Source organism: Bidens hawaiensis, unplaced genomic scaffold (genome assembly GCF_021521415.1).
Source record: "Bidens hawaiensis isolate Kalapana, Puna unplaced genomic scaffold, B.hawaiensis_p1.1 tig00039163_1, whole genome shotgun sequence".
Classification (NCBI taxonomy): Eukaryota; Viridiplantae; Streptophyta; class Magnoliopsida; order Asterales; family Asteraceae; genus Bidens; species Bidens hawaiensis.
This window is the reverse complement of record NW_027496898.1, coordinates 122,634-139,942: the sequence shown is the minus strand read 5'-3', so window position 1 is coordinate 139,942 and position 17,309 is coordinate 122,634. Positions and strand designations below refer to the sequence as shown.

The following is a 17,309-nucleotide window of genomic DNA, read 5'->3' as shown; positions in this document are numbered from 1 at the left end:
GCCTTATGGCGAGGGTTTGCGTCGGTATCGGATTCTTCCCGCTCATCGTCCGAGTACTCGCACTCACTGTTCATGTTGAGATGTTGGCGAGTACTGCCGAATTCGTCAGCCTGTTGAAGTGAACGCAAACGTTCATCCAACTCAGCTTGGAACTCTTTCTGACGTGTTTCGGCCCACGCCTTAACTTGATCGAGTGTTTGGCGAGGGACCCTCGTCCGTTTCTCCAACTGGGCATCAGTGAACCCCAGTGAAATATTGTTTACTGCACTTGTCCCGGCTTGGGTAACCGGGGTAGTGTTCGTAAAATTTGTATAACCGCCGGTGTTCTCCCCAGTTGCTGGGGTTGTGGTTACCGGGGTTTCTTGGTCACTTACTGGCTTTGGGACCGGAGTAACGTTAACCATTTCTTCAGAAATTTTGAAAAAACTAAGAATTAGTTCTAGCTTTTATGCACGGATGACGCCAATGAAGAAACACTAATCGACCCCGGGCAGATTACGGATAATCTGGGGGTTAAATAGATGTTTCCCACGAGGATGAGGTCCAGCAAAGAAAGTTGTTCTTCAGGTGACCTGCAAAACAGACCGTAAGCTCGTCACTGAGAAGGGGGGGATTCCTCCTTGTGACCACCCTCCGGCGTGAGAATCAGACTAGATTGCTCTGAATATAAGTGTATATTAAGAGATTGCTAGAGAAGATAAGATAATGCGATATCAGATAATGTCCTTACCATTCCAAGGTGTTGAAGTATTTATAGCCGAAGGTAGGTTTCCAAGAAGGTACAGCCGGCTGAATAGTATTCCTGTTCTACCAACAGTGGGTTACGCACAAGCCATGCTGGTTGGTGGATAGGCTGCGGCCGATAGTGACAAGGCCGGCTGTATATTGTTCCTTTACTGCCGGCTATGCACTGTTCCACCAACTGTAGGCTATGCACGTCCCTCAGTGAGGGTTGGTGAGTAGGCAGCGGCTAATAGTGACAAACAGTACTAGAGGGTGCTCTTCCTCGTACTGTTGTCGGTGAGCTGTCGCCCTGTGATTGGTTCATGGGCTGTTTTGGTCAGATCGTCTATTTTGCCCATACCTTGGCAGGTATAGTACAAAAGATCTTCCAGAAGCATACGGACTGGCTCATTTGGGCGGGAGTGTTCCCGCCATGCTCATTCCTTCAGGTGACTACTGAAGTATCGAGTTAGTGCCTTGTGCGTGTAGCCTTGCTATTAGTGCGGGTAGCCTTCCCTGATGGCTTGTATCCGCAGCTGCGGGAACAAGCGGGGTACTTCACCATTGGGAGGCTTTCCCTGCGGGAACAGCTGGCGTACTGCGCGTAAGGTCTTCATCTCTGAGCATGGTGGGTCCTGCGGAAGCAGTTGGTCCTTGCGCAGACGTCCCTCTTCAAGGTGAGTCTTGCGGGTCCAACTGGGCTCTGCTGGGACCTACCTCTTCATCCTGTTAACAAATCGAATATAAAGCATAAAATCAGAATTGTATCAAGAGTTAAAGAAGAAATAAAGAGCTGCATAAATAAAGTGATGTCGTTGTGTGATTCCTCACTCAACAGTTAAACCAATTGAGTCCTGTTACACATAAAAGACTCAGGCAATAGCTGAACAGGGCATGTGTGGTTGAACCCAATGGGTTCACACATTCACCAGTTTAACCGTATTACACTCTTTAACCAATTCAAGTCATCAAAGAGGCTCAACCAAAATGCAAAAGAACCCAAAATAATAACATTGCCTGAATTGTTCCCATAAGTTTCCGGGGCTGAAATTTAACAAACTATATCATGCTCCAAATATATTCACCCTAATGTTAAATCCAGTCCTAGTCCAGATTTTGTCATACCCAGTAGCATTGAACGAACAAAGAACCTTTAATTTATAGATTGAACGACATTCAAATAAAAAAAAAACAACAATTGAACGAACAAAGAACCTTTAATTTAACAAATCGGCTTACCAATCAGGGTTACCAATCGGATCGTAATCGTAGAATAACAACCAGCACACCACTTAACAGACCAATGCCACGTAGGGTTACGAAGTGGTCAATTGGCGGCAACCATCGTAGACGATCGGAAACCACCCTCCTGAGCGGCGTTGGTCCATTCCCCCACCAGACCACTGCGACACCACTCCTGAACCCGGCAACAGTAGGTAATGACCGACGATCGGCAAGGGATGAATCAATCGCTGGAGGCTCCGGTGGATATGGATAGAGGCGATTCCGATAACTTCGAGATCGTTAACGTTCGATCAAATTGAAAGACTGAGAAGATGAAGATGAAGATGAGATGAATGTGTGGCGGTGGAAGCCATATCGGTGGTGTACACGTTATAAGCAGAGATACGTGTAACCAGCATAACCATGGTACAACTTAACATTCTCAATGTACAAACTAAGAAACACAAATAACTCATGAAGCATGGTGTACCACTCAGGCTGCAGAAATTCAGACGTAAATGTTAATATACTAGAGTTTTGAACCCCCGCAACCATAAGAGAAGAAACTAACTACGTTCAAAGGTTACCACGAAATCGGCTTCTATATTTCCACAAACCTTGTTAATCATTTAATAGACCACAACTTGTGTACATAAGTTAATTATTTTGTACAAAAGTTGCCTGAAAGATTTAGTTACCAAAACCACCTATAACACACTCATTTGGACCTTCTTCATCAGATAAATCCAACCTGCACAAAAGCTACAAATTCAATTAGGATAATATTTGAGAGTGTAACTTAAATCATAAATAACCCTTTTTAGGGGACTGATAAAGATTTACAATTGAACCAACCTCCGTTGCAGTTGCGCTTTCAAGCAGTTACTGTAAATCTCTCCCTGCGCTTTCCAGCAGTCATTCGAACTGCAGTAGCTTGTTCACGATAACTATGGTAAACTCTTTTTTCAGGTATTTTTGGGCAATGGTTTGGTAGCTAAGTTTGAGTGTTTGCTGGGTGTGCAAATAGTTTTGGACATGCTACCAATGCTATTCGAATGAGTTATGGTATTCATATGAGTTACCATCAAAACAATTGAGCATACAAAGGTCTAATGAAACTTGGTTTATTCGTTTGACGCTCTTTACTCACACAGAGGTACCCTAAGAATTATTTGAACAATACTATTACAAATCCTTGAATTCTCCATCAAATTGGATCAGTTGATCAACAAACACATTGCTACAGCTCAACTTCCTATGCATAATCCTACAACTCCATCCCCACCTTCATTTATTAGAACATACCCACTGAATTAATCAAAATTTTGATCAAGAAGATTCAACGATCGGCGGATGCATACCCAAATAGAGACAGAGAGAGAAAGGTGGTGATACGGTGCTTGTTAGTTGTTACTTTGTTGGAGAGATAGTACAGAGAGGGTGTATAACTACTAAAGCAAGGAGTCCAAAACAATAATGCACAATAAACTTATTAAGCAGGAAGTACAACCACTGATGCACATAATTCTTCAAAATTGTATATATATATATCTATACTATTAAATAAATAAATAAATAGTTTCTTGTGCTTCTACCCTAAGTCTTAGGTGCATCCTTCATCCGTGCATCATATGGTTGTTTGGTGCACAATCTTTATCTTTATGCCATGTGTTACCCTTAGTGCATGTTGATGTTAATGCCACTACTCTTGACACTTACCCACATTATTTTACATCCATACAATGTCTAGAATACTGCTTTTATAATGATTTATGTCTAAGTTTACCAAACAGTCGTAATCTTCAATGAGTAGTTTATTAACACACAATATATCATCTTCACCTTGTTATATTATAAACAAGCCAAGTTCGAATTAGAAATTTTAGTTCAATATAGGATTTCAAACTTTTAAACCCGGTCAAACCTTGACTCAGACTTGTAAATAATACCCCTAGTTTAAAAACCAAACTATATAGTTTAAATGCATTGCATATAGTTGAATTCCACTTCTATGTATTAATTATTAATATAATCTGTGACATTTTTTATTAACTATTTTTGAATAGAATGTTGTCACGTCACATCTAGGTATTTAAGTTGTATTTAACACACACTATTTAAAGAAAACACAATCCAATTATACATCATCACCTATTCAATATCCAATAAAAATGACTGAAGACCTAGCATACAAACTTAAAAACAAATTCAAAACGTACTATTTTATGTTTAATTTCATTAATAATTCCAGTGATCTATTCCTACTACATATTTTGACTTTTGAAGATAAGCAATAAAACGGTAACCTCCATGTATTATTTATTATTGTTGTTGGTAGCCCGTGGGTGTAAACGCAACATATATACCATACCATCACCACATTTATTTAACACCAAAGTCTAAAAATGCTTAATAAACAATAATAATAATAATAATAATAATAATAATAATAATAATAAGTAACTTTACCTTGTTCTTGTGTTACATTTTGTGGGGGTTTACACCTAAGATCACATCATGAAGATATCATTGCTTCTTCTTCTTCTTCTTCTTCTTCTTCATATTGTTTTCTTCAGCTTCTTTCTCACTGCCTCTGCTTGCTCCAATGGCGATTGCCAGGTTTCTTACTTACTTCATTCCTCTTGTCTAGATCTCTTCAATTCCTTCCACTTTCTTACTTATCAATTGCTTACATATATCTGAAAACAACGTACAGTTACTCGAATCATGCTCTGGAGCTACTGACTGTGCACCTGGTCTCTACTGCGGCAACTGCCCTCAGTTAGGCAAGACTCAGCCCTTCTGCACCAGAGGCCAGGCTATTATTCCTACCGCCATTGTAAGCATCGATTCGTCTTTTATGTTCACACTCTTCTGTTAACTACTTTCTATTTTTAGATCAATGAGTTGCCGTTTAATAAGTACACGTGGCTTGTAACTCACAATGCCTTCTCAATCGTGGATGCTCCGTTATTGACCGGTCCTCAACGGATCACATTTTACAATCAGGAAGATTCTGTCACTAATCAGTTAAGAGTAAGTATGTTTATTTGTGTTATATTTTGGTATATAAACTATAAACAGTTTTTTACTATTTGTTTCAATGGTGCTAGAATGGAGTTAGAGGATTAATGTTGGATATGTATGACTTTGAGAACGATATCTGGCTCTGCCACTCGTTTCGTGGCCAGTGTTACAACATCACCGCCTTTGTAATCTCATGTTTGCTCTTATTTTATCCATTTGTTTGACCTTAAGAGTCAAAGCTACTAGTTTATGATGTGTTTAATGTTGTTAATAATTTGTTTAGCAACCTGCAATTAACGCGTTGAGGGAAGTGGAAGCGTTCTTGAGTTCAAATCCAACCGAGATTGTGACGATTATAATTGAGGATTATGTGCATACGCCTAAAGGCTTGACCAAGTTATTCATGGATGCTGGTTTGGATAAGTTCTGGTTTCCGGTTTCTCAAATGCCTAAAAAGGGTGAAGATTGGCCAACTGTCACTGATATGGCCCAAGATAATCATAGGTTATTGGTTTTCACCTCTGATTCTTCGAAGGAAGCTTCCGAAGGTATTGCTTATCAATGGAGATACATGGTGGAAAATGAGCGTAAGTATCACTTAACTAGACAATTATAGTTGTTAGGGTTTATTAGTATATGGCCTATAATAAGTTTCCTTAGGGTTTCTTTCCTATATATTGAGGTACCTAGTCTTTATAGATGTGGTAGTGTTGGCCCGTTTGGCTTAAAATGCGTTGATTTTGTTTGTTTTATCCCCAACGAGTCAAATTATATAAATTTTCTAAAAACGAACACAATTCAAAATAGGGTGCGTGTGGGTCGGTTTGGGCTCAAACCTAACCAAAAACAGAAAATTACAATCCATAAATTTAATAGCGAAATTCGGTGTTTTTGGTTTTTATGTGGCCGATTCGGTTTTTTCAGTACATGCAAACCGTGACCGAATACGAAATTCGAGTCGAAAGTCACAAAAAGTGATATTATATGGATGTTTTAGTGATTAAACATAAATTTGTATGATGTTTCAGCTGGGGATCCCGGAATCCAACAAGGTTCATGCCCGAATAGAAAAGAATCAAAACCGCTCACATCAAAATCCGCATCTCTTTTTCTTCAAAACTACTTTCCAACGATGCCTGTACAAGCGGATGCTTGCAAAGAGAATTCAGCTCCATTGATGGATATGGTTGCCACCTGTTACAAAGCAGCTGGGAATACAATGCCCAACTTCCTAGCTGTCAATTTCTATATGGTATTTAATATTCATACAAGGGTAAAAGGTAAATTGCTCATTCCAAACGCTAACTGATGAATTTTACAGAGAAGTGATGGAGGTGGTGTTTTTGATGCTTTGGATAGAATGAATGGCCAGACATTATGTGGGTGTATTTCGGTCGCTTCTTGCCAGGTTTGTCTTGATTTTATTTAATTAGTAATCTAATAAAATTCATATTTTTATAAAAAAATGTTTTTTTAGGCTGGGGCACCTTTCGGGGCTTGTAAAAACAATGCAATATCTAATAATTCCACATCACCAACGGGTAATTCTGGAAGTTTTTCGGGAAGTGTACAAGTGACTGCATCTGCCACGCGAATAGATCTTACGAGTCTCTTTGTTGTTTACGGATTTTGTTTTTTGATAAATATGTTGGTATTTTAATTCAAATAGATAAGATGTCATTTGAAGCGTTGAGGACGACTTCATTGAGGCTTGGTTATTGTATGCTATATATATTAAGTTATATTTAGGATAGGTATACTTCATGTCTGGCTTATATGGTGAAAGGTCAAGCATTGGTTTGATATGAAGAATATGAACAGCTTATGATTCAGGTATGTTTGGTTTCATCTCATGACATAATGATTATATTCGTCGCTAGTTGTTTAGCGACTTCTAGATGCCAAACAGACTAACTTCAGTTTTAAAATCCACATTTTGTTGGATTTTGTAGGTTTTTTGGTAAACCAAGTAGGAGAAAACAAGATGCAGCATTTGGGAGATGGCCATTATTATCTTGTTTTCCTTTTATATTTCCCACTATTTAGTTTGGTTTGTTTATTCTAAACTGTAATGTACCATCTTCTTTTTGGAATATGATTAATATATATTACTTAAATTAGGTATGGCAAACTGGGCGGATCAGCGGGTTCGGGCGTCAGGAAATGAGTTCGGATTAAAAATGGTCGATTCAAATAAGTATATCAAGCTGGCGCAGGGCAAAACAAGCTATTGAACAAAATATCAATTTGGTTTGGGTCAGAAAAATGGTGGTGGAGGCGGCGGGTTAGAGGGTGAGCAAATAACCGACTTAACCAAACAGAACAATAAACCGTTGGTTTGGATCGATTAACTGAAGATTGTCGTTCGTTGTGGTTTTGGTGTATTGCATAGTCGACCAAAATACTTGTTTTTTTTTACTTAGAAATACACATACTACCCAATTCAAACAAATTACACTAAACGCTAAAACCAACTCTTAAGTCTAGTCGTTTTGGAACATGACTTAAGCAACATAAATCGACCAAAAGCTTTTATGTTTATCATATTTGATAACTTGCACAAATTAAACATTGTGATTTCAATTCCTAACAAAACTTCCAACAAAAGATTAACATCCAACCAATACCACTTCAATCCTACATACTTCTAAGCATTTTAGTAACAAAAATTGAACTCTAAATAAACCTGTCACTTCATGTTCTGGCTCGTTTCAATTGCATTTGCCTCGTCATCCAATCAACACATTCATCAACATTTCCAGAAGGATACGCGAGCTGCCATTGTAACAGTTTTCGTTGCCATTCACTAACAACCGGACCCCCTTTTCCAAGCTCCAAAATCTTTATTATCTCCTTACCATTAATCAAAGGTTTAACTTCCCACACTTTCTCCAACCCTAATTTCAATATTTCTTCCTCAACCACCTTAAACACTTGTCTTCTTTTACCTAATTCCACATCATTAACCTCAAAACAAGAACCATTATCATGTAAAAGAGTAGACAGCATTAATGCAACCCTCCAAAAATCCTTAATTTCCCTAACCACCAAACCCAACAAGATCCTTAACTTCAATGACAAATCAACATCGATAACATCTGCTTCCCATTTGATTTCACCAATTTGTGTATTGTCACCAGACAACACGAAAGGAATCAATAATAAAAACTTCTCAACCGTGCTATGCAGCCTCATGACATCATCAGCATCACTAGCTTTCAACTTAAGTGAGTTCCTAAAGATATGGTTCACAACGGGTATGGTTTTCTTTTTGTTATCAAGATAAACAGTTTTCCTAAGTGGAATAAACAACGAGGCGTACAAATACAACCTTCTTTGTTCATCACTAAAAACACATCCCACTTCTTGTAACTGTTTCCAAGCAGCATCCATATATCCAACACAGATCTTATCATGATCTTCCAAGATCAACGGCTCACAATTTTTGGGTAATGTGAAGACGACCCAAAATAACCCTAACTCGGATATATGAGTCATTGCTTTAACCGATTGATTCCCGCTCACCATAAGATCGATTTCATGACCGATTCGTTCTCTACTAATTTTATCACCAATTGCAGATTTCACATCATTATCTGCAGCTGCAACCTTTAACTCCTCCACCATTTCAAACTCAAAACGAGCACTAAACCGAATCGCTCTCAAAACCCTTAACGGGTCATCTAAGAAGGTCTCTTTTGGTGGTAAAGGTGTCACGATTTTTCCAGATTTTAAGTCTTGTAACCCTCTTGATGTAAAGTCTTCAACTTTAGATGTATTGATGTTGTAAAACAAGCTGTTAATGGTCAAATCTCTTCTAAAAGCATCTTGCTCTGCAGAACCAAACTGCATAGTTGGAATCCTGCTGTTTTCAGCATAATCTTCAGATCTTAAGTTGACAAAATCAATCCAAACATCAAAAAGACGCATCCTCGCGGTTTCCAAATGCTTGGACTGATCCGGATTGCTTTGAATCACACCAATCCCTTGTGTTTCTTCCCCTGTAGAAGTCAAATACTCGTTGACTCTTTCACAAAACTCTCTTCCCAACATATTGTCAATAGCAATGTCGATATCGTAACACTCTTTCCCTAAAAGCTTGTCACGAACCCACCCGCCAGCAACACGGAGGTTGGTTTCGAGTTTAAAATGATGAAGAACTTCAAGCAAACGGTTAAATATCTGTTTTTCTTTATCGGTTAGATCAATGTTTTCCTTCACCGCAACAGGAGGATTTGACGAAAAAGTTCCATTTGCGTTTGACATTGCTCTGCAACACAAGTGTAAGATGTGAGTTCTTGGAAAGAGTTTGTTGTTTGATTTAAAGGTGGTTTTAAGCACGGGAACAAGGGGCTTCCCTGTAAAAGGTGTTGCGAAAGAAGATCCATTAAACCACCCTAATTGTGTTATTATTTTCCCTCTAATCATACCCACAGAAAAGTGTCTGCACATGTTCAAACTATAACTTTATGATACAATTTACAAGAATTAGCATTACGTTCCAATCGAAAAGCTTGTTTCGACTTATTTCTATAAAGAAAAAAAAGCTTGTAACATGACTTAAAAAGTTATTAACATGAACAGTGTGTTAGAAATAAGGCACTTAGACCGGTTTGTTGTGATCAAAATGATTCTATGAATGATTCATAGGAAGTTACTTAGTGTACATACATCATTTGGATAAACACAAAGAATTAAGTAAGCATATATTATAATCCTATTTCAATGATGGCATGTGTAAGCAAGCTTCTAAATTAGGGTTTTAAAGAAACAAAAAATGAGCGATGTTAAGCAACTGAATAGAAGGAATAATAAGTGTAAGCAGCAACGGAGAATAAAATAAAATAAAATAAAATAAAATATGAATGAATGAAGAACGCACCTGTAATCACCACCAGTTTGCCAGGAGAGGAGAGGAGAGGAGAGGTTTTTCACCTTTTAACCTAAATCAAACCAGGTCAGGTCCAGTCGTATCAAACCTTAAAATCGATTAAACTGGTCATCAGTTTTTTTTTTTTTTTTTAACTTTCGGTCGGTTTTACAATTTTCAAACCGTACGAACGGTTTGGTTCTCGGTTTGCACGGGAAATCAGTCATATGAAACAAGACCAGCATGTAAATGTTAAAAGGCATTTTTTTTTATTTAGTATTAGATATATTTCATTATATATATTAGATATAGGAAAAATGTAATCTTTTTTAATACAAGTAAACTTGGCTATTACAACTTCAAATTAACCTAATTCCAACATAATATTTTTTAATCTTTGTTTATGTTATTATTTCGCATCTTGAGTCTTTCATTAATATTTACCATTTATATGTCTAAAATCATCATTCTTCTTGGTATGATCCTGTCAAGTATCATTTTTGTTGGTGTTTAGTTAGAATTTATGGTAGAGTTGAATTAATAATCATTTTAAACTTAATTTATTATTAAGCTTAAACTGTGAAATTAGGCCGTTGGTAATGGTCCGGTTTTCAGTTTTCAATGGTTAAGTTTGGTTTTGGACGACAAAAAATCAGTAATAACGACCGGGCTCACAATTTTTACTTAGAAACCATCAAAACCGGCACTAAACACCCCTACGTAACATTGTTTTTTTAATCGAAAATATTATAGCAGTATCATACTCAAATTAAATGCTCGTTTTTATGGTGCATTTTTTTTACAAAAGTATTAATATATGAAAAGGTTATAGACGTTTAAAAATCATGGGTGGAAAGTTTGTTTAAAACTGAAATTAAAAAACATACGGTTAAAGATGAGGGGACAACTTGTAAGTTGGATGAATTATGTTTTAAAGACAAGTTTACCTCATTTTTACACATGTACTTTATGCATCAGTATTTGTAAAACTCTTAAAATCAAATGTCTTAATTTACCTCAGTATCATGTATTATATAATATGCAAATGATAGATTATCTCATACCTTTTTCCCCGAAACGTAAATTTCTATAAAACCGGCAAAAAAAGGCCAAACCAAGAATAAATAGATGAAATAGAACTTAACGCTAATTTATCCAACCTATCGGATCTTTTTTAGTTCTATGATTGTATCACATAAAGCTTAAGTATTTAAACTCGCCTATAGTTGACTTTATCTTAGTTTTTTTCCTTTCAAAGATTCTTGAATTCCTCGCTTTCGAAATACTCAACACGTTATAATCACAATCCCATGGAAAACCTTCTTTTCTTTATCTGGGGACCCCACCGACTTACGCAACTCCAAAACATCTCTAATTGAAAAACCGAATATAATCAGGACCTTACACCAACGACTTAAATGGTCCCACACAACCGATGCCATCAAACATCTTGTCGTTATATGTTGTAAACCTTTTTATTTCCTTTGATAGTTATACAACTACTACTAATTATTATTATTATTATTATTAACAACTAAAATAAATACGTCAACTAATCAAGCCAAAATGGGAGGAATGATGTAAGTTCTCGTTTTAAATAATTTTGTATGTAGGAGTGTATATATTAGGTGTCATTGCGGATTTGATGTATTTACTATGCTCTTGAATTTTAATGAAAGTTACTTGTTCAAAAAAGAAAAAGAAGAAAAGAAAACTAATCAAGCCAAAAGTTAACTTGAGTCAAGTATGAGTCAAACACACATAGAATGGAGACTTTGAGTTGATCGTCTTGGTCTGTATGGCTATGAACTCGAATTAGAACTAATATCGACTTATCTATGATTGCTTGTTAGACAGTCATGCTTGAAAATAAATCCCCAGCAACTAATTATCCGTTTTGATGTATCAAGCTTATTGCGTCTAGGGTGGATCAAAGTTTAAATGATCCCAATTTTTTTGTACCTTAGTCTTCCTATCCTAGCCAGCTATCCACTCATTTTTATCAGTCTACTTTCATGTGCATGGTAATAGATAGTAAAAATCTGATAAACTTAATCATTTGAACTCGCTTCAAGTCAAGTTGACTAATCATTCAATATAGGGGTAAACAATTTCTCATACTTATATTTACTTTTCTTAAATTTTTTTTACATAGGAAATGAAATTCAATCTTTCACTACAAATTATAATCCGCTTTCACTTCAAAAACAATATATAACTATCTAGTTTCCTTCATCAGCCCCCGAGTAACGATTAGAAAAAGAAATTGTATCTTAACTCATGACACTTCCTATAAAGAAAAGAAGTTGCAGGAAATTTATGCCTCAATGAATAAAATGCCTTTCGAGGAATGGAATGGTTTAGATAAGGACACCATTGTCAATAAACACCTCACACGTATTTAATCTCGGGAGTTGGTGATCTTGAAGGGTGTTGATTATCTTCATAGTCTCACCAAGAAGTCGGGCTGCTGCATGCGCACTCGCCTCCCTTTTCTCTATCACATCAGTGTGGCACTTCATTGCAATGACACGTGGTAAGTTGGAGAGACAAGCAGCCAATATGTCAGCAATCCTTGTTGTCAATTTATTGAATAGCTCCTCCTGGCTTATATTATTAATGTTGGGGTGGTCGGATAAAAGGATTGTTTGAGTAACGCGATACATTGAATTGGCACAAATATTCAATCTTTCTACCTCAGCGGCGGTCATGTTTTCAGATGTATCCCTGAAACATTCAAGAATCTGTTTTGCTGTTTTAACTTGGGGAGCAAGTTTCCTAAGCTTGTTGCCTAACCACTTGTGATATACTTCAACTTCTACCCACAATGATTTAGCCGCCTTTTGCATGCTTAAACAATCATTACTAGCATTGAAGGTTTCCTCCACAAGTGTCACATATACAAGACCTTCACTCACACCACTTAGCAGCCTATCAGTTAGTTCATCTGGAATGTCGGGAAGAGATATAGCAACCGTTGTAAGAGTTACCAATGTTAAGCTCCAACAATCTTCTGCATGCGATGTTGTTACATTTCCTTTAAAATCGCTACATGATTCCTGTAGAAGTTTCATAAGATTATTGGGTTGGTTCTTTGCAGCCTTTTGGATCACGAGGTTGACGGATTTTGTAATGCCTTCTAGTGTTCTCTCAGCAACCTCAATATCCTCTTCAAGTGTTAAAATATACAGCCGGAGATCTTTAAACTTCTCAAGTTGTGCGGGCCTATGTTGTACCAACACATGAGCACCCTTAGAACTACACACGGTTTTCATCCATTTCCAACCGTTTATACAACACAAGACACTGACCACAAAGAAAATTGGGATGAAAGCTATCATCTTGCATGCTACAACAACCATGTTTTGAAATCCTATACAAATGCTCATAACTAAAGTTATTAACTTTTGAACGATAATCTTGTTTTTGCGGCTACTTACTAAGAATGGTATGCTGCTATGTTTCCAATCACACAACTTCTGAGTCCAGTAGCTTTCTACTTTGAACACATTTATATGGTTCCACATCCATATTATGGACATATTAAAGCTCAAATCTGCAAAACATCTTGAAATTGGAGCAATTGAACCGAGTATGACTCCAATGAATTGTGTTAAGAAAATCACCAACATTGACCACTTATAATCTGACTTATAATCACTTAGGAATCCGAAATACAACATAAGAACAGGGAAGGAGGCACCACAAGCACATATTACCCCAGAGGCAGAAGTTGTAGCAGAGCAAGCTGTCACAAACACGGGGCTGCTAGTTCCTGCCATGATCCAATAGTTTCTCACATACTGCTTTAACTTGTCAACGGTTAATATTCCTGTTGTATCTGATTGCACATCATTTAAAGTTGTTTCATGAGCTCCTTGGTATTTGGAGTTTAGAATCTGTTTGGACTTTAGAATCGCGATAGAAGAACACACGTATATTATCAGCAACATGAGTAAAAAACCTACATAAACGGTTGCTACGATTCCATAACGATGGGCGTATGCGTACATGTATGGTGATTGGTCTTTAGCTTCCTCGTTACTATCAAGTCGTTCCTCATGATGATTCAACGAAAGAAGACCCGTGTTTATTTGAATGCAAACATTCACAACCAAGGTGATTACCAAAACACCTAATGCTATAATGTTTGTGAGAAGCTCCTTGTTATCCATGGTTGCTAGAGAGGGCAATGTATTAGCCATCATGGTGCACATAAACGCCAAGCTTCCGACCTTTGCATCCAGGTCCATACGACCAGACATTGAATTGTTTAGATCCATGGGCAGCTTGATTGTTACGGCTATGACTGAAAGAGAGGCGGCATTTAGAGTGAAGTATTTACATGGAAACCATAGTTTTCTGTTGCGTATACCATGTACCAAGTCAGCCACCATAGCAAGGGTGCAAACAAGTGAAGCTAATGCGATATATATCCCAATCCACAACATAGGTTTGCTGAACCTGTTTTGCTGATCCGACTGGTAGATTAACAAGGTGAAACTGCTAAAGGATGATATGAGATGTTGTGGAATGTTGGTGTAAGTCTTTAGTTGGTTCAGAATCTGATTATACTCGAATAAGTTGGAACCCATGGTTATGGTGTTCTTAATGAAAGGAAATAAAAGATGATGAATAAGATAATAATTTAGTCAAGTATCTGTCTTGATGAGAATTAAACCTCTAACTGTAATTCTAAATACATAAAAGAAGTGGCCAGAGATATGCAAGGTACATAGATAATAATAAGAAGAAGAAGAAGAAGAAGAAGAAGAGGTCCAAACAAGTTCTGTTTCTTTAAATGAGTTGAAAGCAAACAAAATGAAATTTCTAGCCACTTTCCTGTGACTTTCAAACTTTATAAACTAATTAATCAACCATCTTATTCTTGACTTTTCTTAACACTTTGGTTCAATGTTTTGATTACTTTTGTAGGGCCAGTTACGCTATAATTTATACAACAGAAGAGGAATGGAGAATACTCCAAAAGGTGTATGACTTCATATCCTCGGAAGCTTCTCAGTAAAAGTATAATATGTTTATAAACAACTATATGCATATAACGAGTCATTATGGACAAATGCTATTTTTAAACTATATATTCAAAATACTGCTTATACCGTTGTAAAAAATAGTAAATGAAAAAGAATTCTGGTTCATTACTAAATTAAAAAAAAAAAACAAAAAAACAAATGTAAGTTTGGGAGAAAAAAACATAAAAACATCAACACTTTTTGGAATCATTAGATCTTGGGTGGATTCCTTATACATATGATTATTCCTAAAATTTCAAGGGTCAATTGTTTGCAACACATAAAACATTGGAGTTAGGTTTTGTCATTTGTGTGTATGTATAGTTGTGTAAACAGAAACACATAGAATTCACTAAAAATGGACAACCCTTGATGCAGCCAAACTTTGACAAAAGCTAAAAAGTCTTAACACACATTTACCATATCATTGCTTGTGGCAAGAACACACAAACACACATGTAGAAATGTCCAGTTTATATTTATCGATAAATTAATTACAATAACAACATATGTACACCTTATTCACGAGATGATTTAACAAATCTGTACACAATGCATTCACACCACCTCAAAAAACAGGTAACAGAGGTATATTTCCCATATTGAGTAGCGACTGAGGTACAATCTGAAGAGTCGGACGAATGGTCAACAGGGTCAAGAAAGAGTCAAAAGGCACTCTCATCCCCCATACGTTTATCGTCATCAGTTTGGGACACTTGTTCACCAAAACCACAAGTCCATTTTCAGTTACATGTCGGCATCCCCACAATACCACACTCTGAAGGTTTAAACATACCAATAATAGTTATAATCCTATAAACAACTCAAGTGATCAAAGTTACAGAAACCAACCTTCAAATTTGGACAGCTGGCAGCAATCACAAATACAGACTCATCGGTTATGAAAGTACCCCCAATGTTTAGGTGTTGCAGAGAATTTGCCCTTGAAATCTGTATAGCCATAATCATTGTAATAAAACAACAATCTAAAACCTTGTATATGATTACAAAATAATACTGTCATATCGATATCATACCAGTTGCACGACGCCGTTGTCAGTGATCCCTGTCATACCCCATAGCGATATTGAGGTCAGATTGGCGATGCATTTTGCTGTGGATAATTGGTTCAGCCCGTTATCTGTAATTTGGCATCCCCAGCGGCTTTTAGAACTGAAACCATAATACGAAGAACTGTAAAGCCGAGACAACACAACAGGGATATCAAATTTTGATTCAAATATTCATACACTGATTGTGTTCGTGATATGTAAGGATTTAAGCGTTAATACTTATAAACGTTTAGTGAGGTAAGTGAAAATTTATGTTGTAAATCTCATTATCAAAAAGTGTTCAAATGAATCTATACAAAATATCACCAACGGACACGAATATGTTCAGTTTATAAATGAGCTAACATGAACGCTAATATTTGTCCGATTAAGTGTTCGTGTTCGTTTGGTGCGTTTACAGGCCTAAATTTGTTACATAGTTTGTGCATAGGGGTATTATTGTCATTTTGTATAGTGTGTCCATGTTCGTTCATTTAAAATATAAGCGAATGGTTGACCGAACATAAATGAACGAAACATGTGTTGATGTTTGTTCGTTTAATTAAATGATCACACACTTTTAGCTCATGTTTGTTCATTTATTAAACGAACCTCCCGGCAAACAGATTCAGTTCATTTACAGGCCTAAACTAAACAAAACAGACATATCCAAAGTCCAAACGCCCCTTAATTTTTACATAGATATGAAATTGATCTCTAGGTTAAAATTATCATGATCACATGAGATGTTATGATAATTGAATGTAAGAAGGCGTACATATCAAGCTCCCGAAGAGCATAAGCATGACGAACGATACGCGAAGTAGATTCATCGTTCATCTTCCAACCTGCAAAGCTCAGTTTCTCCTTCCTCCCGATCGATCGCTTTACGCCTTCCCTCCATTTCCTACACACGCTGCTCGTCCTTGACAATTCAATTCAATTCAATTCAATTCACACACATAATAATTAACAATTTTTTTTTTTTTTTGCTTTATAATTGAAATTCAAATAATCGGAAATTATAATTAATAATTAATAAGATTACTGAGCCAAATCCTTGAAACAGGTGATGAAGACGAATACGTGAGCGAGGAGGTCCATGGGAAGGCGATCAATTTGAGCTTCTTCTCCTTCTTCCATGGCCATGGATGTCAGAGAGAGAGAGAAAAAGCCCTAATTAATTAATAATAATAATTACTAGAGAGACAGAGACATGAATTTAAACGGTTTTCTTTTCGTGAACAAGAAGAGAAAGCAGTGGCGGAAGGATGTGGTCATCGTTATGCCATTAGATTCCCTCCCTCCCACCCACGTGTTTCTGCCTTCTTGAATATTCAACATGGATCCCATCTCCTGCTTAACATGCTTCTACTCTCT

At 36.8% G+C, this 17,309-nt stretch overlaps 4 protein-coding genes across 5 annotated transcripts; 1 reads left to right on the top strand and 3 right to left on the bottom strand.

Moving 5' to 3' along the window:
• The first annotated feature begins 4,403 nt into the window (after window positions 1-4,403).
• Window positions 4,404-7,104, top strand: LOC143591053 (PI-PLC X domain-containing protein At5g67130-like). The gene is made up of 8 exons (XM_077071369.1): window positions 4,404-4,566; window positions 4,664-4,786; window positions 4,846-4,983; window positions 5,061-5,159; window positions 5,258-5,561; window positions 6,003-6,226; window positions 6,296-6,382; window positions 6,452-7,104. Exons 1-8 carry the CDS (start codon window positions 4,465-4,467, stop codon window positions 6,632-6,634), a joined length of 1,260 nt encoding a protein of 419 aa, XP_076927484.1. The 5' UTR covers window positions 4,404-4,464; the 3' UTR covers window positions 6,635-7,104.
• Window positions 7,105-7,334: 230 nt separating this feature from the next.
• On the bottom strand, window positions 7,335-9,402 carry LOC143591052 (tRNA nucleotidyltransferase cca2-like). The gene has a single exon (XM_077071368.1). The coding sequence runs from the start codon at window positions 9,400-9,402 to the stop codon at window positions 7,669-7,671; it is 1,734 nt and encodes a 577-aa protein (XP_076927483.1). The 3' UTR covers window positions 7,335-7,668.
• A 2,802-nt stretch (window positions 9,403-12,204) lies between these two features.
• On the bottom strand, window positions 12,205-14,439 carry LOC143591056 (uncharacterized). Its single transcript, XM_077071371.1, has one exon. It carries the CDS (start codon window positions 14,437-14,439, stop codon window positions 12,205-12,207), a length of 2,235 nt encoding a protein of 744 aa, XP_076927486.1.
• A 971-nt stretch (window positions 14,440-15,410) lies between these two features.
• On the bottom strand, window positions 15,411-17,201 carry LOC143591058 (F-box protein At5g67140-like). Of its 2 annotated transcripts, none has more exons than XM_077071373.1 (5): window positions 16,978-17,201; window positions 16,708-16,854; window positions 15,915-16,071; window positions 15,730-15,828; window positions 15,411-15,655 (listed from the first exon to the last, which is right to left on the bottom strand). In XM_077071373.1, the coding sequence occupies exons 1-5, from the start codon at window positions 17,076-17,078 to the stop codon at window positions 15,446-15,448; spliced, it is 714 nt and encodes a 237-aa protein (XP_076927488.1). In that variant the 5' UTR covers window positions 17,079-17,201; the 3' UTR covers window positions 15,411-15,445. The 2 variants fall into 2 exon arrangements, with proteins under 2 accessions (XP_076927488.1, XP_076927490.1); XM_077071375.1 differs by having other exon boundaries at window positions 15,915-16,050; window positions 16,978-17,199.
• Window positions 17,202-17,309: the final 108 nt, after the last annotated feature.